General features: G+C 37.8%; 1 protein-coding gene across 1 annotated transcript in view; it reads right to left on the bottom strand.

Annotated features, from left to right (window-relative positions):
- Window positions 1–6507: 6507 nt before the first annotated feature.
- Window positions 6508–27814, bottom strand: part of LOC129727017 (probable cytochrome P450 303a1) — a 50523-nt gene continuing 29216 nt past the window's right edge. The window contains exons 2-4 of the mRNA XM_055684377.1: window positions 16728–17816; window positions 16543–16660; window positions 6508–6861 (exon numbers count right to left, since the gene is read on the bottom strand). Of these exons, the coding sequence (XP_055540352.1) occupies window positions 6547–6861; window positions 16543–16660; window positions 16728–17791 (1497 nt within the window). The 5' untranslated portion in view covers window positions 17792–17816 and the 3' untranslated portion in view covers window positions 6508–6546. The remainder of the gene's footprint in view (window positions 6862–16542; window positions 16661–16727; window positions 17817–27814) is intronic.

Below are 27814 nucleotides of genomic sequence, written 5' to 3'. Positions count from 1 at the left end.
TAAAACGAAGACTCGGCATCTCTATGTTTACGCAGACACCTCAGACCAAAACTGCTCAAAAAGAACATCACTGGTTAGCCACGTACAAATGAATACATTCTGTAATATAAAATAGTTAAAAACAAAATTGTAACACCCCTCCTCTCATCTTAAATCCCCACTAGCTCGTAGTCGGCCGCGAGAATAAAAAAAAGGCCTCCCTCTTTTCCCTGCTAATTTAGAATTAAAAAAAAATGTACTTGGCTCAGTTAAACATAAATTGTATCGTGCCGTGTCAAATAAACTATTTAAAAAAAAAATCGTTTGGATGATCCCAGTACTTTACGTTAGTAACACTAGCACCATCTGCTGTCGTGTTCGCGCAGCGTCATGTATTTCGACATCAGCGCCAGCGTTACTGCATGTGTCAAATGGGGAATTACAAAATATGTATGAGATTGCATGACAGCGCCCCAGACGATGTTTTCGCGCGATGATTGTTATTGGATTGAAAATTTGAAATGAACGTTTTTTGTGGCGATGGAGCTTGGTTCCAGTGTTACGTCTGTTAGTCTGTGCTTAAGGCTAGCACATGTTAAAAACTAAAATGTACAACAATAAATGTACAACACAAACACTAATAAAAGTGAATAGGTCCAGAAAGGACCTTTTTTCTATTTCTAGAAACAGAGTCGTGAGCTTGGTAGAATTAAGACTGTGCATAATGTTGAGCTTACTCAAATGATTGCCGTGAATTATAGTGACCGTACACGGCTTAAGCTAGCTTGCAGTCTATTCTAGTTTAGTGACTATTTTGCCCTTAAAACACTTATTGCAACGATTAGCTTAAACCCGCAAAGCGGTTATCAGCCCTCTCGTCTTTTCGGTTGGCTAGAAACAGTCGCATCCGTTGCCTTTGAGAATCCCCCCGTTTGTTGGGGTTCGTTCGGCGACACATGCCATCAATGATTATGAATCATTCATTAACCCATCTGAATTGTACTCTCCGCACAAACAATAAACCTCAACAGGTATGTTCCAAACTAAATCCAGAACGGTTCCAAAAGTAGAAATAAGCTCACACTACACTATTTACTCTCGACATTGAGCAGCGGTATGCTGTTCTTATGCTTCACGCAAAACCGCTGGATCTTTTGGTAATTGATATTAGTGAAAATCAAAGTCGGATCTCTTACTACGCCCGTATTTGTACTTTTTTTCAATGTTCACTTGAAATTATTTTAGATTATGACAGGTGACATCGTTAAAAAACTTAAATCAAAACAACGAACAATGTTGTTCAGCAACACTGCCAGCAAGCCTGATGATAAATTTTAACGCACTCGGGGTTTTTAATTTCCACCAATCAGCGAGTGATTCCCAAAGTGGATGCAAATCTATACCCAGTTGTCTCCCCTTAGTGCAAACGTATCCATTGTGCTTGGGGCTTTAGTCGATTGAGTTAATTCCTCTTCACGACGAGAAGGCTGTACAGGGTGGTTCGCACCGACTGACAGCATTAGTTCACCAGTAAACGAGATTCACACCCAGACTGGAGTGCAGGTAGCCTACAGTTAAGGGTTTACGAGTTACATAGTTACGTCTACTCTTGACTGCTATGCTATCCAATCTGATATTGACACCTTGTTAAGCTGGTGGAAGTAAACTCTTAATAACTCTTAACCGAGCCTTTGGCATTTCTATACCGAGTAACAGTGAATGACAATGAACTCATGTTCTATGCTCAAAATAATTTGTGCCCACTGTCAGCAGTAAGATAAAGATGTATGAAAAGAAGCGGTGATATGCTATCTCGTTTACACATATGTTGAGATGTTAGCCCTCGAAACATGGCGTGATGCCAAAGGGGTGCTCTTAACGGAATGGATGTAAACATGCGAAAGGGTAACGTGGTTTCGTTCTGCAGAAAAAGGCATGTCACGTTGTTCGACTACAAGATGTCACAAGCCAGTATCAACCGAGACAACACTGTGAAGGATTTAGGCATTCTTCTTGATGCCAAGTTTACTTTTGCTCAGCATATTTCAGCTACAACCGCAAAGGCCTATACTGTTCTTGGGTTCATCAAGAGAAACACGCAACAATGTGTCGAGTTTTATCACAAGGTTTTTTAAGAAGTTGTGGTTTTTATTTATCAGCAGTTTCCAAGAGTAATTAACGAACACTTGAAGAGTCCTTCATGAATAAGTCTAATGAACTTGAGAAGCGGTTTTTAAACCTACTTAATATCCCTTTTAAAATACCTATGAGAAACATCCATAAAACTTGATGAGAGTTTTACGATAGTTTTATGGTACTTATCTTTAGGATGAATCTATCTTGAAAATGTGCCAAAAAAATTTTTTAAGCCCATTTTGTCTCATGAAAGAGAAAACATTCGTGAAAGAAAAGATTCAAAATAAACAAACATTTTTCAGCTCATTCAAGCAACTAACCAGTGCTGAAAAAAATCACCACCTAGAAACTCAAACATACTGATATCAAGGCAACCTTTACGTCAAATATCTCTTCTATACACAAACATAAATTGTAACATGACAACGGTCTCTAGACAGATCAAACTATTGATTTTCGATGAACACATTTGTTGGTATTCATTCCTTAGTCAAAGTTCACTGTCGTTTGTTTGATGTCGAAACTGAAAATCATTTTCACCTCCACGGAACTGAAATCGAATACTACTGTTCGTAACTTGTACTGCATATTAGAATTGCGTTGAACTCAAATGCAATAAGCAATGTCGACTTCTAGATAGACATTCATAGATAAATAAATCATAAATATTCAACTGAATAAAAACAAATACCTAAATATAAGTGATTGAATGCATGCATTATTATGATTACTAAACGATGTTTTCAAGAAAAAAGTTTTCTGCACTGGTTTATCCCGAAGAGCAAAGCAAAGTTTAAATACTAACATTCCACTGTCGGAACTTGACCTTTTTTTGACACAGACTTTGCAACCAACCGTTATATAACAAGACAATTTACAAGGCTATACTATGATCCTACTGACAGTCTCTCCTGTAACGGGATTCACGCGAATGATCTTTAACCGACTGTCTTACATCAGCTCTAAACATATAAAAGCATAGCAGCGATCATACCATTATAATTTATAATATTTATCGAAATTCATCAACTAAGTCATTACGTAATTTTTTATGAATATTTCTTATTTAACTTTTACCATATATTACAATTACAAGTCTAAATGAAACTCAATTTATTGAACACCATTGGTATTCAAAAATATTCAGGCTCCCTTGAGTAAGCCGTGTTTAAACGCTTCGAAAGGATGCTTAGTACGGAAATGACGTAAGAAATTCCCGACGTCCGAAACCGCTTGTAAATGGTTGCATCCGCTTTCGACATCTATTGACATCGCCCAGCATTTCCATCACGTGCAATGAACGGTAACGCAATGTCCTGTAACGTACGCATTCCTAAAACACGGGTTTTGATGTTAAAGCACTTTTTAGCAACGTTCAAAACTTGTAACCAGTAAACATACCTGCGCTACGCTTTCTTGTTCTGATGTCACCATTATCACAAAAAAAGCTTCCACCACAGACTAACAGACGTAACACAGGAACCTAGCTCCATCGCCACAAAAAACGTTCATTTCAAATTTTCAATCGAATAATAATCATCGCGCGAAAACGTCGTCTGGGGCGCTGTCATGCAATCTCATACATATTTTGTAGTTCCATTTGACCATTTGACACATGCAGTAACGCTGGCGCTGATGTCGAAATACATGACGCAGCGCGAACACGACAGCAGATGGTGCTAGTGTTACTAACGTAAAGTACTGGAATCATCCAAACGATGATTCCATTGAAAATTTGTTCGACGTGTTATGTCTGTTAGTCTGTGCTTCCACTATCGAAACTCATTTTAGGTTTTTTTTCTAGAAACGAAATTAATATTGTTTAAAAACACTTTGAAAAAAGTCAGCACCGCCAAGCGAAATTGATTTTTTTATCTTTGAGTTTCACTTTCTCGGTTGCTACGTTTGAATTGATGGATGAACCGATCCGAAAATCTTCCGTTTCATTGTCTCTCATATTGTATGTTCACTTTGAGACGCCGAGTAACGAGCTCGAGTATTCTTCAAGCCCAAGTATTCTTCCCCGAGAATGCAGTAAGAAATGCCAGCTTATCGAGATACTAAAAAAATCTTATTAGTCTTGCACAAGAAGTTTGAGTTAGAAACCGTCTTATGAGGGATTAATATAAAACCATCGACAAATATGGCGAACAGACTGTTATTGACTCCGTCAAAATAATAGCCATTTTTAATTAAACGATAATAAAAGACCGTGATTCTCAATGCTACTAATAATTCTGGCAGTTTAGTAGTGAATGTTGACCATGATGAACACAAAGTTTGGTAAAATTTTCCATACTCCAGCAAACCTGAAGTTAACGGAAATTCAGATATTTTTCTTATTTTATAAATAAATTATTTATTTGGCAGTAATATTATGGCGCGTTGAAAATTACAAACTTTTTTGCCACATAACACGTATAAACTGAACTCGGCAATTAAAAATTCTCATATATGAAATTGAAAATACGTGAAGATTTACCCACCTATTTTATTTAACGACTACGATGACATTCATTTTGAAGAAGGAGTAGATCGATGGGGTTTGTTTCATAAATTGCTCTATGTAAATAATAAATAAATTCTGTTCCAAGCGAAATAAGCTAAAAAGAAGGATCGCGAACCTAATTTATAAAACTCTCGAAATTTGTTATAGTTATTTCATGGCTGTGAGTAACTCCTAAATACTATTATGAGTACATATCGATAAAAATATAGAGTTTTAAGCAAACTTTAGGAACTATTTTCGAGCACCTTTGCTAGTATGGGCCTCCTCGATCTTATGAGGATTCTACGGCTGATTTGTAGCAGTGTGTGAGAATAATAAGATTTATACACTGTTTTAAAGGACAAGCAATCAAAACTTCTTCAAGTGCATCGTAAAATTGATATTGTTCCTTGGGCGGGTACGGATATTTTCACCCGAAACCCGTATCCGACGGGTTCTGATCGGGTTTTGGGTAGGGGTGGGCGAAACGGCTCTTTTGCAAGAGCGGCTCTGAACCGCTCACTCACCGTCTCAACCGGCTCTTATGAACTCATATGAACGGCTCATGGTTCACAATGATTCACGAGCATTGACAGTTCGTGTTTTCTCGGTGAACTTCGGGTTCGCGCGAACCCATCAGTTCTGGTGCGCTCAAAGAACCGTGGCTCTTTTTCGTGAGCCGTTCGTTCTTTCGCTCTTTTCTAAGAACCGGTTCATATGAACGGCTCGTGAGCCGTTCGTCCATTCCTAGTTCTGGTTAACGCCAAAAAATATTTCATATTACGGGTTGTTTAAAAACTAAGGCTTCGGATTCGGGTCGGGTACGGGCTTGAAAAGTTCTTACTGGTCGGGTACGGGTAATTCGATTTCCGTGTATCATTAGAATTTAATTATTAACTTTTCAATCCTAGGTATTTTAGCATAGTCTTGGTTTGGGAGGGAGAAACGGATACGAAGATGTCGAAGTGTCATAATGAACCAGAATGAGCCGTCAATTTGAACCAGGAGAAAAAAAGCATCTTCAGCAGGTATTGTAATAACTTGGAAGTATCGGTTTATTTTTACGTAAAGTAATAAATTTGATAAACTTTCAGTAATAATCTGGATTTACGGTTCAAGCCGGCTTTCTCTTTAAATTCTAGGTCCAACTTCTGTTTTATGTAGCAACAATTTTTAAGTTGCACCGATAACGTCATCTGTAATTTTTGTGGAAAAATTATTGCATTTTTCTTGACCGTGGACTTATCTGAAAAATCCATACACACACGCATGAAATTATCAAAATTTTCTGAAAAATAATATTCCAGTCCTTAAATACAAGTTTTGAAAGTTTGCCAATTTTTTCAATGGTATTTTCGTTGTTTAAACGTGTAAGCAATATTTGCAAGTGAACTCTTTTCGGAATATCTCCTACGTAATTATCACACGGGTATCGAAAAATGTCGTTTGGTAACAATTTTGAACTATACACTTCACCGCGGTTGAATGTTTATTTTCGTTTCACAAAATAGTGAGGTATTGTAAAATTATTGCAATTGCTTCTAACCGCGAAAAAAAGACCCGGAAAAATCTGTGTTTTACAGACAAATTTGCACTTTTAGTATTCCTGATGTTACTAAAAACTTTGTTCGAGTCTTGCTCGGGGTACAACAGGAAGATAGTTACACGCTAACAAAAACGACGAATGTGCGTGTCATCTGTTTCGATCATCGATCGGGTCGGGTACCGGCCATATCGACCTTTTTTTCGTGTACGGGTAGTTGAAAAAAAAATCGGGTTCGGGTCGGGTACGGGTAACAAATTTCCCATACCCGACTAACTCTACTATACATCAGTACATAAGATATATGTTTGTTCATAATAAGCAAAACGTTCAATGAATCATCAGCAACTTGGTTCATTTATTAGTTTTATTTGTAATAGTGATACAAAAAAAAGTAAACTTATCTAGGAACAACCAAGGCCGAGTACTGTCGCACGCTAGGTGTTGCTCCATCAAGTGGATCGTCAGTTGGAATGGGATGGCCTTCGGGTACAAGAAAATCGAATGATTGGAAAAGCGTGGTGATGAATAGGAAAAGGTTAGCTTTCCCCATCATTTCACCCATGCATCGATGACGTCCAACTCCAAATGGATGAAATTGTGGTGGAATGACTATCTTCCCATCGCAGAGAAATCTTTCCGGAATGAAAGAATGTGGCGTTTTCCATTCATCACTAAGCATCATACCACGGAACATTCCCACTAGCATTGTGTCCTAAAATAAGCATGAGAAATCAAAGAAAAATGTTTTTACAATCATCCATCTGAAATATAGAAGCTTTTTGCCAAGCGATTATTGTTCTGCTTAGAATTAGAGTAAATTCAAGTGTTTGATGTTCTATAGCTCTATAGTCTTTCATAAAAAACGTGCAATAGATGTTCTTCACACTTATAGTTTTGTAAACATCATATGCCCAATTTTTTATTCGAAACATCAAATTTTAAAAGTCTTTTCTAGCTTAATAATATTTAATAATATTTTTTCTCGATTTATGGAAATTTCAAAGATATGCGTGGAAAGATGTCTTGACTTCACAAAATGCTCCGATTGCTCTGCAAAAGTGAAACATTTTTTCTGTTATTTTAAAAAGTTAGCGAATTACTGTTGGTTAGTTAAATCATTGATCACATTCAAACTAAATGCCAATGTGTTTTTGAAAAATGTCTTCTGTCTAGCTAAGTTTTTAGTTTGTGATTATTCATATGTCAAGATGTGAAACAATTTTAGTTGATTTTTACACTTCCAGCTCCAGACCTTTTTTGACAGAACTTTCAGTAAGCGTGACTGCCATAATACGTATATTGCACGAAACTTTAAACAGGTTGACATTGTTTGTAGGTACTCGATAAGGTTAACCTCATTGCGATTAAAATATTTTGCTGCCCAGTTCTCAGACTGATTTCACCTCACTTTAGTTTCATGGGGTCCAGAGATGCTCTTGCAGATTTATTGGTTAGTTAAGATTTTTCAACAATTTTAAGGACGAACCAACATAAATGGTCTATCTATTTGTGAGTTGAATGGTGACAATTACAGAAAATCTGTAACATTTGAAAAATTACCTCACGAAACAGCATCATAGAATATGCCGCAGAGATTAGATCACAATTCAGAACTAGAAACTTACTAATCCATCATTTTTAGATTGATTTAAATTTTTGGATCTTCTTATTTTTTCACTATTGCATCCTAATGGAAAAATAAATGGTCGAGTTTGAAATCCCGGAACCCGACAATCTCTAATAAATATCTATTGCGACAACGTTTGTATGTGTGTGACGAAATTAAGCGACAGAATTGATTGGCAGCTATTGTCTTCATGTCTGGCAATGAAATAGTTACTCGTTGAAAAAAGATCAACTAAGAGAATAGTAGTTACGCAGCTAGTAGTTGATACACTCGAGCCTCGACCACGGGAGAGTATTGAAAATGATACTATAGTGGTTGCTATAGGTGTATCGTTGTTGCATGAACACATTGGTGTGGTGGGGACGGGGGAGGGGGGGGGTGTAGTCCACCCCGGGTGTTACCCAGTCACACTATGCCACTGCATGAACGTATTAGATAGGGGATGCATTCGTGATCTGTCGATCACAGGGTCTACTTGAAGAAAATTCAAGTGAACAGTATACGTGGAAACTCTCCACTACTGCTGACCTAAGGGGCGACATCTGGCTCCTTACTTGTCTTCATCACCCACCTCGATGAACCCTGTTGTATTTTTCGCGAGTGACGCCATTAGCACGAAAAATGCATGAATGTTTTTAATGCTTTTCATAACCATTATGCACAATTCCCCCTGTAGGCGATAGATTCACCGTCTCAGAGTTACCGGATAATCTGCGCTGACTTAGTCTTCCACTGATTGACCAATTTAAATTGTACTCTCCGCACAAGCAGTGCCTCAACAGATATGTTCCAAATTTAATCCAGCACGCATTCAAAAGTGGATTGAAGCTCACACTACACAATTCACTTCCGACATTGCGCAGCGGTATGTAGTTCTTCTTCTTCACACTTAACCATATCCACTCCTTGCCCACCTTTCGGTCTTTCGGAATTCGACATAAGTGATGATCCAAAAGAGATCTCTTATTACGCCCATATTTGTACGCCTTTTATTTTGTTTTGAATTTTCATTTGAATATATTAAATAATAACATGTGAAATTATAAAAAAAAAACATAAATCAAAACAACATAAACATGTTGCTCAGTAACACTGCCAAATCAAAACAGTAAGCCTGATGATAAATTTCAACGCACTCGGGGTTTTCTATATCATTATCAACCAATCAATTGTCTCCCGTTAGCTACTGACAGAGACGGTAGTTTCGATCAAAAACAACATGACATGATTGAAAAAAATCAAGTCTTTCCAGCGACAAAATGCACAAATTTTAACTGATAGACGTCGTTTGCGAAGTTAAAAAAAACACCTTAGGAGAAGCATCGAACTTGTGCAGTCGAAGAGGAAACACCTATAGCGGTTGATTTCATTCAGGAAGTAACACATTCAGGAAGTAACAGGAAGTAAGTGTCAAACCGACGGCGTTGATCTACATTTTTCTCTTTGATTCGAGCTCCGGCGCAAATCAAATCCTGAACCCAATATGGCAACCTTTAAAATAAACAAAAATATTTGTTCGAAAGTGTACCAAAGGCAGCTTTCGTATTCTCGAAGGCTACGCAAAATATCCACCGCTGTCTATCATACGTTGGTACATATCGAGTAATCCTCACAGTTGTACATTAGAGATGGTCGGGTACGGGTATTTTTACCCGAAACCCGTACCCGACCCGTACCCGACAGGTTCGGGTCGGGTTTCGGGTAACGCCAAAAAATATTCTACGGGTTCGGGTCGGGTACGGGTAATTAAAAAACCAAGGCTTCGGGTTCGGGTCGGGTACGGGTTTGAAAAATTCTCAATTAGTCGGGTACGGGTCGGGTACGGGTAATTCAATTTTCGTGCATTGTGAGAATTAAATTTTTATCATTTCAAGCCTGGGTGTTTTCTTAATGTCGATAATCGGTAAGATCGGAGAGAAAATCGCCCATCATCACTCAACGAGAGATCGCCCAATACCTATTCTGACAGTTGTCGGCAGCCTATGCACCAAGGGAATGACATCATGTTATCGCTTTCTAATGTTAGATTGAATAGTTCTTTCTGCAACGGTTTTGATTTAAATGGAGTTTTTGTCGGGCTTTTTTCATAACTGTCAGGAAAACCGCGGAGCATTGCATAGTGGGGCGACTTAATACAAATGCTTGCCAAGTAAAAAAAAGTGTCGATAAATACGACAAAAATATGGTATATACTTAATTTTGGGGTGCTGAACACGAATCTCCATTCCACTTTTTATTTGGAGACGTTCATAAAGCACGTGACTTAATTTTTAATGATTTTTTAGCACTTCTCCCCTAACTTTTTTATTGAACAGAATTATATAATCTTCAACCACAAGCAACGCCACAGGGCGTCCTCTTTACAAAAACAGCTTACGTAGTTTTTGCACAACTCCTCAAATCAACCAAATTTCGCAAAAAAAATTGTTTTTATAAAAATTAAAACAATATTATATATTATAATAGGTAATAAAAACTAACTACAAATCAACTTTTTCTTCGAGGCCAGAAAAAATCAAGCTATCATTGAAGCTGCAGAGCGTTTCAAAGTAATGATATATTTATTTTTAAATATGTCAAAAAACGTCAGTATGCCGAGTTTTGAAAAGTTATAAAAAAATCAAATTCTATGATATTGCACCCATATTTTGGACTTAAGCACTTAAATATTTATTTATTTATTTATTTATTTAATATCTGTTTTTTACTGATTTTTAGAATTTATCAATGACACCGAATCTATACTCAAAATTACAGGTTTTTGGCAAATGCAGTGAATTATCAAATTTTTCTCAAGTTATAAACTATATTAATTTTGACCTTTTAAAATTCGTTTGACCCTTTATTGTGTTTATAAAACTCGTCGTTTATTTTAAACTTTACCAGACATGCACTTTTCATAGTGGACCGATTTCTTATAGTGGACCACCCGCCTGAAACTCTGGGTTCATTATCATTCGTTCACACGCACACTCGGTTCTAGCCTGGCTCCGGCCATCATCTCGAGAAACCACATATGACAATCAGTGCATAAAATGTACGAGGTACCCAGGCATGTTGAACAAAAAAAAATTAAAAAAAAAAAACCAGGACGGGTCGGGTACGGGTCGGGTACCGGCAATTTCGGCGTTTTTTTTCTATCGGGTACGGGTCGGGTACGGGTAGTTAGAATAGATATTTTTCGGGTTCGGGTCGGGTACGGGTATTTTAAACAAACCAGACTTCGGGTTCGGGTCGGGTACGGGTTTGAAAATTTTCGATGAGTCGGGTACGGGTAACAAATTTCCCATACCCGACCATCTCTATTGTACATGTCGGTTTAAGCAGAATGTTATGTTGTGAAGGTAGGACACGTTTACAGCGGTGTGAGGGATAAGGCATAAATGAACCGATGAGGCGTCTGTGTAGACCTGAAAACTATAGTTGCACGCATATGCGAAAAGGAAATACAGCAAACTGGGAAAAATGAAAGATTATAGCTTTTTAACCGTCCTGCTAAATTTTGGTGCTGCTAGCCAAGTCGAAAGTGCGTAAAGTTTTCAGAGACTTAAATCAGATTTTTTCATAAGAAAATTTAGAAACGACGAACTCACAATTACTCTGCGACCATTTGACGTACTTCTAACCAAACCAGGGGCACCAAAATTCACAGTAACGGGTGAAAAGCTATATTCTTGCATATTTTTTCAGTTTGAGCTCTACGGTATTTTTTCGCATTTGTCGACCAGTGTAATCAGGCAAGAATCTAATACACTGAAAACAAAGACCCCCGATCCTTTTTTTGCACGGGGGATGCGTTGCAAACTTTTATGGACCTTTTTTGAGTTGCAAATAAAACGAAGAAAATCGTCCTAAAATGTTTTAACCTCGTTTGATTATGATAGTGGTCAATCTAGAGACCAAAATTCTATATTTTAAATTTTGAGTATTTATACCAAAAATTGTGATTTTTTTTTTAAAAACTGATACATTATCACTCGTGGCAAAGATGACTAGAACAAGATACCTGACTCGATGTTTGGAAAAAGCACATGTTTTATTCAACGTGCGAATAAAGTGGGAAAATTTCAAGAGACATGGAGGAATCCATAATCTTGCGCAATGTCGGAATTGTCAAGCCTATGGTCATGGAACTCGAAACTGCCATATGGCTGCAAAATGTATGATTTGTGGTGACACTAGTCACACGAAAGATATCTGCCCCGTGAAAGAGATCACTAATAGCTTCAAATGTGTGAATTGTGGGGGAAATCACAAATCTAATTTCTTTAATTGTCCTGTAAGGTCAAAAATTATTGCTTCTAGACAACGTAGGAATTCTAAACAACCTGTTGTCAATGTGGGTAATCAAAAGACTTTCAGTACTGTTCAGGCGTCACCAGCACTTTCATTAGCAGGTGTGTCTGAAGGTAATAATTTAAATTCAGATAACAAATTTCAGAAAAATAATCCTGTTCAGGCAACACCAGGCTGTTCATATGCCAGTGTCCTTTCAGGTAATATTTCAAATTCAAACAGTAACAAACCATTCGTGTTTGGTGCTGAAAAGTCAGCCAGTATTGATTTAGGTAATCCAACTCCCGAAAAGATTGAATACCTACAACAATCCATGCTGCAGCTAATGTCCGTTTTGTTGAACTGTAACTCGATGTACGAGGCTGTTCAAGAAGGTATAAAATTTACAACTAATATTGTTATGAAATTGAAATTCAGCAATGATTTTAAATAATGCTGTAAATTTTCTAAATTGGAATGCTCGCTCTTTAAAAGCGAAAGAGGATGAATTTTTCAATTTTTTAACAGTCCACGATGTGCATATTGCAGTTGTGACTGAAACGCTTTTAAACCCAAATATTAAACTAAAAAAGAACCCAAATTTTATAGTTCATAGGTTTGATAGAATTGATGTTGCCGGTGGTGGAGTTGCAATAGTTATTCACCGTCGAATAAAACATCGTGTTTTACCCCATCTTAAAACCAAAGTTATCGAGAGTTTGGGAATTGAAATTGAAACAAGTATTGGCATTTTATTTATAGCCGCAGTGTATTTGCCTTTTCAATGCACTGGTGAGCGAAAAAATTATTTCAAGGGAGATTTGCAAAAACTCACAAGAAATAAATCTAAATTTTCAATCATCGGTGATTTTAATGCGAAACATCGATCTTGGAATAATGCTGAAAGCAATTCCAATGGAAAAATATTGTTTAATGATTGCTCGGCTGGATTTTATTCAGTTCTATTTCCAAATGGTCCTACATGTTATTCTTCTATTAGAAATCCATCTACAATTGATTTGGTACTAACAAATCGAAGTCATTCATGCAGTGATTTATTAACTCATGCTGACTTTGATTCTGATCATCTTCCCATAACATTTTATATTTCCCATGAAACTATTTTAAATCCCACTAGATCTGAGTTAAATTATCACAAGACTAATTGGGATAGATATCGTTCTACGATCGAGGAAAATTTGAATGATGATATTATTTTACAAAATATTGCTGACATTGACAGAGCATTAGAAAATTTTAGCAGCTTAATACTCAATGCCCGGAATTTATCAGTTCCTAAGGCAAGAGTGAAATTTAATGCACCAATTATTGACAGTGAACTTCAACTTTTTATACGTTTGAAGAACATACGGAGACGTCAATACCAAAGATCTCGTGATCCTGCTTTGAAAATTATTTTTCAAGAATTACAAAAGGAAATTAAACATAGATTCACTCTCTTGCGAAATGAGAATTTCATGAGAGAAGTTGAACAACTAAAACCTTATTCAAAACCTTTCTGGAAGCTTTCGAAGGTTCTTAAGAAACCCTCGAAGCCAATTCCAGTCCTTAAAGATGGTGATTGCATTTTTCCAACGAATGAACAAAAATCTCAAAAACTTGCTCAGCAGTTTGAGAGTGTTCATAACTCCAATTTGAACGTAGTAAGTCCTATTGAAAATGAAGTGAACCAAAAGTATGATCAGATCACCACCCAAGAATTTCTTTCCGAAGAGGTATTGGAGACAAACTTGAATGAGGTGCGAACCATTCTCAAAAAATTCAAAAACATGAAAGCACCAGGAGATGATGGGATTTTCTATATCCTCATCAAAAGACTTCCCGAAAACTCTTTAAATTTCTTGGTAAAAAAATTTTAACAGATGCTTTGCACTAGCACATTTTCCTACGAAATGGAAAAATGCCAAAGTCACTCCAATTTTAAAACCCGAAAAGAATCCAGCTGAGGCATCAAGTTATCGACCAATTAGTTTACTTTCCTCCATTAGCAAACTTTTCGAAAGAATAATTCTTAATAGAATGATAACATATATTAATGAGAACTCAATTTTTGCAAATGAGCAGTTTGGTTTTCGCCATGGGCATTCCACTACTCATCAGTTGCTTAGAGTAACAAATATGATTCGAACTAATAAATCTGAAGGCTATTCGACTGGAGCTGCTCTTCTAGATATAGAAAAGGCATTCGACAGTGTTTGGCATAAAGGTTTAATAGCTAAAATGTCAAATTTCAGTTTTCCGCTTTACCTCACAAAAATGATACAAAGTTATTTAACTGACCGCACTCTCCAGGTTAACTATCTAAATGGTAAATCTAATAGATTGCCTGTTAGAGCTGGTGTGCCTCAGGGGAGTATCTTGGGCCCAATCTTATATAACATTTTTACTTCTGATCTTCCTGATTTACCACCAGGTTGTGAGAAATCTCTGTTTTGTGACGATACAAGCATTTCCGCAAAAGGAAAAAGCCTTCGTGTTATATGCAGTCGGCTTCAAAAAATTTAGATATATTCTCTTCATACTTACAAAAATGGAAGATTTCCCCTAATGCTTCAAAAACACAGTTAATTATTTTTCCTCATAAGCCAAGAGTTTCATTTCTCAAACCCACCCATAACCACGTTATTAAGATGAACGGTGTGGTCTTAAATTGGTCTGATCAAGTTAAATACTTAGGGCTAATTTATAATAAGAATCTTACTTTCAAGGAGCACATTGAAAATATCCAGTCAAAGTGCAATAAGTATATCAAATGTTTATATCCTCTTATCAACAGGAATTCTAGACTTTGTCTCAAGAATAAACTGTTAATTTACAAACAAATATTTAGACCAACAATGTTATATGCAGTTCCCATCTGGTCAAGTTGTTGTGCAACCAGGAAGAAGACACTTCAAAGGATTCAGAATAAACTTTTGAAAATGATTTTTAAGCGTCCTCCCTGGTTTAGCACGAACGAGCCACATAGGCTCACTAATGTAGAAACATTAGAAAATATGTCAAGCCAAATTATCAACAAATTCCGACAAAAATCGTTGCAATCCTCAATTGCAACGATTAGCTCACTTTATAGTCAGTAAGATAGTTTTAAGTTTATTTTAAGTTTATTTTAAGTTTCGTTTTATTCCTTTTATTCCTTTTTTTTCTTGACAAGTAGGTTTAATAATTTTCCTACAATTACATTATCTTAACTGCGAAAGCTAATAACATTCAATAATACTAAAAAGCGTACAAATATATATAATAGTGTTGAAATGTCACCATTTGTGGCAGAACACACAATACTAATTCTGAATAGATATTTTAGTACATAAATAAATCATTACAAACTCCCCCCTATAAAAAAAAAAAAAAAGATACCTGAGTCTTGCAGAATTCATCGGACATGATTGTCGCTGCGCGTGAGCAACAGTCGAACTGATTTATACACTGTTAATATGATGTATACTTAACGTCAAAATCAACTGACGACAAGGCCAAGACATGACTGCTGAAAGGTGAAACAATTTTTTCAGTATCCATGGACGACTGTACGATGCTGCCATCCGAAAAACGATAATAATGTGAACGAATGTTTAGTTCTCAAACATGAAACTTTCCGGAAGAAATAAGAATAATCAGCGCATCATTTAAAATTGAGCGCACCATCATAAATTCCTGATAATCGCTAGAGCACGCTCTACAGCCAAGTTTTCCACTCTTTCCGAGGTTAATAGAGCAAAAATCGGGTACCCCGGTGAACCTGTCCATACGCACAATGGTGCTGAAACCTGGCTTGCGACATATCAAACTTTAAGTTTTGGTAGAATGGGACCTGAAAATAAATATAACCCCTCAATATAAACCCCCACTCCGACAGTCAATTTAACACTTTTCTTTCGTACTTTGAATGTGCAAAAAACATGGCAATTGCATTAAGTGCACAAAATGGTAATATCATTAATCTGCATGTTATCTTAAGCGTCGAGCTGACCAAACTGCTACACTTTTTTCATATGCAAACTTGAACAGCTCAACGATCGATGACGGACTATGCACGATAAATCGGTTTTGCTCATAGTGACAATTTTATGAGAATTTAAGTCATCAGATGGCAGCACTAACCGTCGGAAATCAGTCGTATTCAAAATGTATGGAAAATATGGAAGTTAGGTATCTTGTTCTAGTTATCTTTGCTCGTAGCCTAAAACGGAAAACGTGATTGAAATGAGGTCGATATCTTGTACCGTTTTTGAGTATGGAGGAAAGCAATCCGTGTTAAAAATGACCATGCAAAAAGAGAATCCGGTGTACACATTTGGCAAACACCCATAAATCCGCCTGGCACAAGATAATGAGAAACATGTTCGATGAAACAAGCGTAACGAAATCGTCTACCGTCGCAAAAATGGGAGAAGCATACGGTTTTCACCCATTTAAGAGTAGTTTCTAATTGTCAAATCAAAACAAACCAAATCTGCATAAAATTACTTTTGGAATATCATATCCACATAATTGTGTGTCTCGCAGTGCTCGATGAGGAATACCAAAAGTATTTGACATGAACATGCGTAGTGATTCTAACACAACTGCTTCACTATACGGCATACTAAAAATAGACAAAATAAAAATGATTAAATTTTAGAATTCACGTATATATTATATAATAATCTCACTTAGCTCTGTCTTCCAACGTCGGGAGTCGATCTCGACCAATTACTTCGTCTATTTCGGCTTGTACTTTTTTCTGAGTTTCAGGTTGTCTAATGAGATAAAGAAACGCAAATCCCAGAGTTTTTGTAGTTGTTTCAGAGCCTGCGATAAACATATCGAGACAGACTGCCAAAAGTTGTTCTTGTGAGAAGCTATCCGGCTTTGCTGAGTTGGATTCTAGAATTTTCAGATACACATCCATTAAATCACGTGGTTCGTCATTGATGTTGAAAGTCTTCTTGTGATTTTCTACCTCTTTACCAATAAACGTGTGCATTTGATTGTGTATATCAACAAACTGATTGTAACCTGAAATGCTTGGCGCAAAATATCTCATGAAAGGGAAATGGCTGAAGAGTGCCCCCATCATATCGATATTGGCAAATAACTCATGTAATAAGGATTGCAGGTATTTAAGATCCTTATTATCTTTTGTGTATCTGATCCCAGCCATCATTAACCAAAGCGTGTTCAGAATATACACTGAAAAAATACTCTGCATTTGCACCAAAGTATTGCCATTTCCAGCATTTATTAGGGCACGTAAATCTTGACACATATTCGCTGCTTCATTGCCAATTATTTCCGCCATTCCTTTACGAGCAAAGCCGAATTCCTTTAAATGACGTACAATAAATCTTCGTTGCTCTTGCCAAAATTCTTCATCAGTAAGCAGGACGCCTCTCCGTAAACCCCATGTTCTAGTTTCATAAAACAGTCCAGTTGGTCGACCATCTAAATCCTCATTGTTCATCATTTCGCGTAACGAATCTCCGGAAATTGCCATAACTATTTTGTCTTTACCAACTTTAAACCCTATTGCTCCGTTGTTTTTATGCCGCGAAGCTATCAAATTTATTGCTCTACATAACATGCCGGTCTTATGGCGGCCATTCATTATTTCTAATGCACATCCAATGATCGGGTACCATTTCGGCCCAGGTGGGAAGTTTTTTGGTTTACAACAGTCAAGATATAAGAATATCAAAAATAATATTATGAAGATTGCGGAGTAATACCAAAACATTGATTTTGGATTATGGCAGGAAAATCTGTAATAAAATAGAGACATTATTTATTTATTATATATTTATTATATATTTTTTCACTTTGTTTTCTTTGTGAGCTTCTGTCATATGATTATTATCTCATTTTATATAATTATCAATGTATTAGCTTATTCCATCACATTTTTTCTTATCTTATTACACTTCATCTAATATAATATCATTGTACCTCATACGTCTCATCTCTTATAGTCTCGCTTTATTTTCTTGTTTTGTCTTGTTTTTTCTTGTCTTGTCTTGTCCTTTTCTATCTAATCTCATTGATGGTGATGAAATAGTGATGTGGCTTTACACATTTATTTTACGTCCAAAACTGACCTACACTGAGAGTAAGGGGGGGGGGGGTTCCCCGGACTTGAGAAGCCTCGTGGAGGCCAGACATTCAACCATTCGAAATTAAAATAACATGTAATTGGACTCATTACCAATATTAGCACCGACGATGACACCAATTCGGTGTTAGAATACGTGTTTGAGTAGTGATAAGTGAAAGTAATAGAATTAAAAAGTGAAGTGATTCAAAACTGTAAATTTAGATTTGATATGACATGATTTTTGCTTTTCTCCTAGAAAGGTATAATAGCAATCACTGGCAAAACCGAAGATATAAAGGTGCTTCAAAGGGCCGAATGCTATATATCACTCGACTCAGTTCGACAAGGTGAGCATTTTCTGTATGTGTGTGTATGGGCAACTTTTCAATCTCACTCGATTTTCTCAGAGACGGCTGGACCGATTTCCATGAAATTAATTGCAAATGAAAGGTTGAATTTTATTGTAATCGGATTATTAGTTTTCCAGTATCAAAAATGTAAAAATCACGAAACATCATTATCACAGAAACTACACAACCGATTTGAACAAAACTGGTTTGAACGGGCTGCTCAAAAAACCTTAAATTTTGAATTTTATAAAGATTGAACATGTGGTTCAAAAGTTATGGAAAGAAACGTGTTGTGGAGACTGCTTTATCTCACCCATGTTTCTCAGAGATGGCTGGACCAATTTCATTAAATAATGTCATATGGAAGGTCTAGTTGCCCTTTAAGACCCTATCGATTTTTGCGATCAGACCATTACTTGCCTGTTATGTTCAAAAATGTGAAATCAAGCTATAAAATGAAGTATATTTCGAAGACTACTTAAACTCACTCACAAAATTAATGCCAAATGAAAGATCCAGCTGCCTCATAACACCCTATTTAATTTCATTGTAATCGGACTGAAACTTTGGCTGTAATATATCAAAATGTGATCAAGATCACGAAACTTCATTATCTCAGAAACTACACAACCAATTTGAAAAATATTGGTATCAAATGAACGAACTAGTAAAGGGTTATCTAATGAATTTTCTAATGATTGAACATGTGGTTCAAATGTTGTGAAAAGAAACTTTGACTTTTCAAATTCACTCGTTTTCCCAAAGAAGGCTAGACTAATTTCAACAATCTTAAGTGAAATTCGTTTTTATTCTATGAACAGGGTGGCGACTCAATTTCCAAAAATAAATTTTCTGATATTTCCTGATTTTCCCTGATGTTCCAATTTTTTTACCTGACCAATTTATTTTAAACTGATTTAGGTTACGACTATCATAGGTTTTTCCACTTAAATCTCAAAACTAAAGAGGATCAAACTTAAACTAGTTCCTGCTGAAATTTTATATTCTTATATTTTTGTTGAGAAACATGTCCAGTTCGATAAAATTGAAAATAAAAATTACACTGGTCGACGAAAGCGAAAAACAAGTTGTCCTTAAGCTCAAATAAGTACCCTAGAAATATTGTAGCTTTTTAACCTGTTAATTTTAGTGCCCCTGGTAAATGCAGAAGTGCGTCAAAAGGCCGCAGAGTAATTGCTCGCCGTATTCGTCTTTTTTCCGTTTACCTACGGGAAAATTTTATTGAAGTCTCTGAAGACTTGCGGCATTTCCGAAACGCCTAGGGGCAACAAAATTCACAGGAACACAGTGTTATCAAATAACTATTTTGAGAGACACCTGCTTTAAGAAGAAACTCAATCAGATTTGGAATTCTGATTGAATAATTGTTTTAAAATTGTTTTTATATCTTTCGCAATCAAACCTTTATGCTAAACACTGTCGAATGCTTTTTCTACATATGAAAGAGCAGCTTCAGTTGAATAACCTTCAGATTCATTAGCTCGTATCATCATAAATTGATTGGTCGACAACTTGAAACCTCAGCTGGTTTCTTATCCGGATTTGAAATTCGAGTATTTTTGACGTTTTTCAATAATTTGGCGAAATAACAATTTCTGAGAATTTCTCAAGAAATTTAAATAAAATGTTTGAAATCCCATCATCACGAGGTGCTTTTATACTTTTGAAAATATAAATGATAGCTTAATTCTCATTTAAGTTAGTTTCAATAAATTCTGCTGGTAGAAATTTTGGGGTATAAATTTTTCAATTATTTTTTTTAAAGGGGGTATTTGTTAATAGCTTAAGTATTTATGATAAATATTAGTAAATAATGAGTATGTGTGTCCAATCACAAATGGTGACTTCTCAACACTGTTAGAAATTTGTAATTTTAATTGTTAGGATTTGATTGCTTTCGCAATTAGAATTTATCATTCGTATGAATTCAAACCTACTCGTCAAAAAAGGGAAAGTAAACTTACAACTAACTTAATTGCTAACTAATTGGCTATAAAGAGAGCTTATCGTAGCAATTGAGGATTGCAACGATTTTTGTCGAAAATTGTTAATAATTTAATTCGACATAACTTCTAATGTTTCAACACCAGTAAGTCTATGTAATTCGAGTGTACCAAACCAAAGAGGACGTTTCAAAATCATTTTCAGAATTTCGTTTTCTTCCTTGTTGAACAGCAACTTGATCAGATCGGTACAGCATAAAGCATCCTGGTAATGAGAGGATATAAATATCTCGTATATTTGATGCACTTGGCTTGTATACTCTCAATGTGCTCTTTGAAAATAAGTTTTTTTTTCGGGTCAGATCGACTTGAACTGTCCGTACTGTAGGACATCGCATTTTACCAACAGTTCGAGGCTAAGTCTTAGACTACCGAGAGATATTGAAATTTTATTTCTCGCTTTCAACAGGCAATCTTTTTAAAAGACTACCTGTTGAAACGCAAAGTAATAAATTTGTTTTTAACGTTAACGAGTCTTTAGTGAGTAAATTTGGTTTGAGATATTTCTATTTAGATTCTATACTGAAGTGAAAGTGAAGTGAAGTTTTCCAGTTATGCCTAAAAATAAAAAAGAAAAGAAATAAAAAAGCTCGCTTTGATGCGGCTTCAAGGAAACGTGAGGCATCCTCTCCAAATGACACTGAAATTTCGACTAACAGGTATGCTATTCTTCCTTTCGTTGGGGATCAAGAATTTCAAACTTCTCATACTGAGCATAAAGCCGTTATGAAGAAGGTTAAAGTTCCACCTATTGTGGTATTTGTAGCAAATTTTAAAGCATTTCGATCAGAACTTTCATCATTTCAATCGGAGGCGAAATTCGTATTTTGGCCGAATCTATTGATGGCCATAAACATCTTTTACAGTAGTTTACTGAAAAGATGTATAAATTTTATTCTGTTGATGCCAAAAACGAGAGACCGTTTAAGGCTGTTTTGAAAGGTCATTCAAATGATCAAACTATTGATGAAACTAAAAATTGTTTGTCAGAATCACTTGGTAAATAAAATAATTTGAAATGTTGTTGGTAAAAGTAAATAATTTGAAATGTTTGGAAAAAGCACGTGTTCTGTTTAACGTGCGAGTAAAGTGGGAAAATTTCAAGAGACATGGAGGAATCCATAATCTTACACAATGTCGGAATTGTCAAGCCTATGGTCATGGAGCTCGAAACTGCCATATGGCAGCAAAATGTATGATTTGTGGTGACACTAGTCACACGAAAGATAACTGCCCCGTAAAAGAGACCACTAATAGTTTCAAATGTGTAAATTGTGGGGGAAATCACAAATCTAATTTTCATTCGTTGTTTTGCTTTCGTCTCGATTAGACGCAAATTGTTTATCTCCGTTTGAGTTCGCAAAATAACAATACACGAGTTATCGTACGGGTGTTTTTTTTTGTCGATTAGTTCTTGTGCTGCGCGATAACAATAGCCGGCAGTTTATCGGCAGAAACATCTTCTGCACACTGGTAGGGGCAGGCTACCCCGCCAGTGATCTGATACGCAGCTGACATATCAGCAAGAATAATTCTACCGCACCGCTGTTACCCCGCTAGCAGCACGGACCACCATACGATTGAGCGAGTGGAAGTCAACTACAAGTGGCATCTACAAGGTCGCGTGTAGGATACGGCCACTGTGTCACAACACGAAGCTGGATCGACATTGTTTGTTCTGCGGAGACGCTCGATTAATCCTACTATCAGACGTGAGGTCGTGACGTGACGTGACGTTCGGTGAAGAATTCACTTTAGAATTTTTATCATTATTATTAATAGTATTATTATTATTGTTATTGTTATAATTATTATTATTATTATTATTATTATTATTATTATTATTATTAGTATTATTATTATTATTAATATTATTATTATTATTACTATTGTTATTAGTATTAGTATTACTGCCTTTTTTATTTTGATCCATTGTAGTTTGAAAAATTGTTTTTAAAATTTAATAGCAACTACTTGACCCCCCCCACATTCGAATATTTATCGTTTGTGTGCGGTAGAGCGTAACGCTCCCGCAAAATGGACGACATGCAGGTGCAACTTTTCCTGGATGTGGAAACAAATGGGGAAGAGATTGCGATCTCCCCCATCAATTCCCCTCTACCTTCCCCGCTACCTAGCCCCGTACCAAGGGTACCGGCAACACGGGTGAAAGCTTACCCAGATGCTTCGAAAGGTCCGTTCGTAGTTTACTTCAGTTTTCGGACGTAACCGAAATTACAAAGGTTAGACCGAACAAACTGCAAGTTGTTGTGAGTAGCTTGAAGCAAGCAAACGCAATTGCTAGCTACGAGCTCTTCACGAGAGAGTACCGCGTGTACATCCCTGCCAAGGACGTGGAGATCGACGGTGTGGTTACCGAAGGAAGCTTCACGGTCGATGACATTTTGCGTCACGGGGTTGGCTGCTTCAAGAACCCCCTGATTCAAGATGTAAAGATACTGGATGTCAAGCAATTGCATTCAGTATCCATCGAAGAAGGAAAGAAGAAATTCTTCCCTTCGGATTTCTTCCGTGCAACATTCGCCGGATCCGCACTGCCGAACTACATCTCTTTGGACAGGGTTCGTCTGCCTGTACGCCTGTTCGTACCGCGGGTCATGCATTGCCAAAACTGCAAGCAGTTAGGTCATACAGCCACCTACTGCTGCAACAAGGCACGCTGCAGCAAGTGCGAAGGCAATCATGCTGAGACCGCTTGCAGTGAGGATACTGAAAAGTGTCTTTACTGCGAGGGAACTCGGCATGACCTTTCGGCGTGTCCCGCGTACAAACAGCGCGAGGAAAAAATTAAGCGTTCCCTCAAGGAACGATCAAAGTGCTCTTTCGCAGAAATGCTGAAAAGTGCTGAACCACCCTCGACAGGAAACATCTTTTCCTTTTTGCCAACCGATGAGGGTACATCTGACGATCCCGTCGAAGGGTGTTCTTATGCCATGCCAGAAGGATCTAGGAAGAGGAGAATGATCAACTCTCCTAATCTTTCTCGCAAAGGTCGCAAGATAACCCCTAGCGGAACGACCAATAAACCAACACAAAAAGGAAGCGGTGAAGAAAAATCGAAGCAATTACCTCCCGGTTTTAATTTTAAATCAAACCAGGAGTACCCACCGCTTCCTCGTGCACCCATTTCTCGATCAGAAGATAAAAAAGAAACAGGGTTCATAAAATTTTCTGATATTGTGGACTGGATATTTAAAACATTCAACATACCAGATCCCCTACAAAATATTCTTCTTGCCCTTCTTCCTACAGTGAAAACCTTTTTGAAGCAACTAGCAGCAACTTGGCCCCTCATTTCAGCTATCATATCTTTCGATGACTAATACGGCGAAAGAGGTTAGGAATTTTATCACTGTATTACAGTGGAATTGCAGAAGTATCATCCCCAAATCCGATCTATTTTCTCATTTGATAAACACATACAATTGTGACGCATTTGCGCTCTGTGAAACCTTTCTCAATTCAAACGATCAACGATTTTAACATTATTCGTCGAGATCGAGACTCACACGGTGGAGGAGTACTTTTAGGGATTAAAAAGTGCTATTCCTTCTCCCGAATCGACCTCCCCTCGATCTCGCATATTGAAGTCGTTGCCATTCAAACGAATATGAATGGAAAATACCTATGCCTTGTTTCGTTATATATCCCTCCATCCGCGCGGATTGAACAGAGGCATCTCACTGATATAGCAGAGTTGCTTCCCGCGCCTTTTTTGATATTGGGAGATTTTAATTCTCACTGTTCGCTATGGGGGTCGCTGTACGACGACAACCGATCTTCTTTAATCTGTAACTTGATCGACGACTTCAATATGACAGTTTTGAATACTGGGGAAGCGACACGTGTACCTAATCCTCCAGCACGTGAAAGCGTGCTTGACCTATCCCTCTGCTCGACATCACTAGCACTAGATTGCCAGTGGAAAGTAATCAACGATCCCCACGGTAGTGATCATCTTCCAATCGTTATATCAATTGCTAATGGTTCAACTCCCCCGAACCCAATCAATATTTCCTACGACCTTACACGTAATATTGATTGGAAGTGTTATGAGTCTATTATAGCGCAATCTATCGAGACTCACGAGGAACTTCCTCCGGAGGAAGAATACGCGTTCTTAGCTGGCTTGATAATCGACGCCGCGACTCAAGCTCAGACGAAACCGATACCCGGGGTAACGATTAGACAGCCCCCTCCCAACAAATGGTGGGACAAAGAGTGCTCTGAGCTGTACGCGCGAAGGTCCGCGGCGTATAAGGACTACCGGGAGTACGGCACTGTCAACCTGCTTCGAAAGTACGAGGCACTGGGCAGGCAGATGAAGAGCTTAGTAAAGGCGAAAAAACGCGGGTACTGGCGGCGGTTCGTAAACGCGTTGTCGAGGGAAACAGCGATGAGCACTCTTTGGGATACCGCCAGGCGCATGCGGAACCGTGACGTTTCGAATGAAAGTGAGGAGTATTCAGATCGCTGGATACTCGATTTTGCCAAAAAGGTCTGTCCGGACTCTGTACCGGAACAGAAAACCTTTCGCGACGCGTTATTAGTAACTACGGAAGAGCCTCCATTTTCGATGTTGGAATTTTCAATGGCTCTCTTGTCGTGCAACAATAAGGCTCCAGGGTTAGATAGAATAAAATTCAACCTGTTGAAGAATCTACCCGACTCTGCAAAAAGACGCTTGTTGAATTTGTTCAACAAGTTTCTTGAGCTAAATATTGTTCCGCATGACTGGAGGGAGGTAAAAGTCATTGCTATTCGGAAACCCGGGAAACCTGCCTCTGATCACAATTCATATAGGCCGATTGCGATGCTCTCTTGCCTCCGGAAATTAATGGAGAAAATGATCCTCTTACGGTTAGACAAATGGGTCGAAACAAACGAGTTACTTTCAGATACTCAATTTGGCTTTCGCCGGGGCAAAGGGACGAACGTTGCGTTGCCTAGCGTTGCTTTCTACTGAAATTCAATTAGCCTTTGCTCGAAAAGAGCAAATGGCTTCTGCGTTCATGGATATTAAGGGGGCTTTTGACTCTGTCTCTGTAGAAGTTTTAAGCGCGAAACATCATTCGCAGGGACTTTCACCAAATTTGAATAACTTTTTGCTCAATTTGTTGTCAGAAAAGCATATGTATTTCTCACATGGCGATTCGACAACTTCCCGAATTAGTTACATGGGCCTCCCCCAGGGCTCATGTTTGAGTCCTCTCTTACATAATTTTTACGTCAATGACATCGATGAATGTCTTGCAAATTCATGCACGCTAAGGCAACTTGCAGACGATAGCGTTGTATCCATTACTGGTAGCGAGGCTAGCGATCTGCAAGGACCATTGCAAGATACCTTAGACAATTTGTCTGAATGGGCTCTTAAGCTGGGTATCGAATTCTCTCCGGAGAAAACTGAGCTGGTCGTTTTTTCTAGGAAGCATAACCCAGCTCAGCTGCAGCTCCTACTAACGGGTAAAACGATCTCTCAGGTTTTAGTCGCTAAATATCTCGGGGTCTGGTTCGACTCTAAATGCACCTGGGCTTGTCATATTAGGTATCTGACACAAAAATGCCAACAGAGGATTAATTTTCTTCGTACGATTACCGGAACTTGGTGGGGTGCTCACCCAGGAGACCTTCTAAGGTTATACCAAACAACGATATTGTCAGTTCTTGAGTACGGGTGTTTCTGCTTTCGCTCCGCCGCGAACACACACATTATAAAATTAGAGAGAATACAATATCGTTGTTTGCTTATTGCCTTGGGTTGCATGCAGTCGACCCATACGATGAGTCTTGAAGTGTTAGCGGGTATTCTTCCGTTGAAACATCGTTTTTGGAATCTGTCCTACCGGTTGCTAATTCGATGCACAGTTATGAACCCATTAGTAATTGAAAATTTCGAGAGGTTGGTCGACCTTCAATCTCAATCCAGATTTATGACTTTATATTTTGACTATATGGCTCAAGATATTATTCCTTCTTCATACGATTCCTCCAATGTCGCACTTTTAGATACTTCTAATAATGCTATATTTTTCGACACCACCATGAAACAAGACATTTCTGGTATCCCGGATCAATTGCGACCCCAAGAGATCCCTAAGATTTTTTCCAATAAGTTTAAACATGTTAGTTATGATAAAAGGTTTTACACTGACGGATCTAATCTAGATGAGTCCACTGGCTTCGGTGTTTTCCACGAAAATTTTACCACCTCCTACAAACTCGGTGCTCCTGCTTCCGTGTACGTCGCAGAACTTGCTGCTATTCAGTACTCTCTTGGAATCATCGAAACCCTACCCATAGACCACTACTTCATCTTCACAGATAGTCTCAGTGCCATTGAGGCTCTGCGATCAATGAAGCCTGTGAAGCACACCCCGTATTTCCTGGGGAAAATACGGCGGTCTTTAAGTGCTTTAACAGATAAAAATTACCGGGTTACCTTAGCGTGGGTCCCTTCTCATTGCTCGATTCCGGGTAACGAAAAGGCTAACTCTTTAGCTAAGGTGGGTGCTATTGATGGCGATATTTATGAAAGACCAATTGCTTATGATGGATTTTATAGCATTTTGCGTCAGAGAACACTCAACAGTTGGCAATCATCATGGAACTCAGATGAACTGGGACGGTGGCTACATTCCATTTTTCCTAAGGTATCGACGAAAGCATGGTTCAAGGGGTTGGATGTAGGTCGGGACTTCATTCGCGTGATGTCCAGACTTATGTCCAATCACTACACGTTAAACACGCATCTCTTTCGTATAGGGCTTGTAGACAGTAATCACTGCGTTTGTGGCGATGGCTACCATGACATCGAGCATGTTGTTTGGTCGTGTACCGAATACTGTGGTGTTAGGTCTGAGCTTATAGATTCCCTTCGGGCCCGAGGAAAACAACCGAACGTACCCGTTAGAGACATTCTGGGAAGCGGTGATCTCCAGTACATGACACAGCTATACGGGTTTATAAAAAATGCTGGCATTAAAATTTGATTTCTTTTATCTATTTGCTAGAATACAATTTCTGCCACAAACTGAAAGAGAATGATACACCCGGCTGGAGACACTAAAACGAAGACTCGGCATCTCTATGTTTACGCAGACACCTCAGACCAAAACTGCTCAAATAGAACATCACTCAACAAAATTGTTACACCCCTCCTCTCACCTTAAATCCCCACTAGCTCGTAGTCGGCCGCGAGAATAAAGAAAAGGCCTCCCTCTTTTGCCTGCTAATTTAGAATTTAAAAAAAATCACAGGAGGGTTGTGTGCAA

Source organism: Wyeomyia smithii, chromosome 3 (genome assembly GCF_029784165.1).
Source record: "Wyeomyia smithii strain HCP4-BCI-WySm-NY-G18 chromosome 3, ASM2978416v1, whole genome shotgun sequence".
Classification (NCBI taxonomy): Eukaryota; Metazoa; Arthropoda; class Insecta; order Diptera; family Culicidae; genus Wyeomyia; species Wyeomyia smithii.
This window is presented reverse-complemented; position numbering and strand designations above follow the sequence as displayed.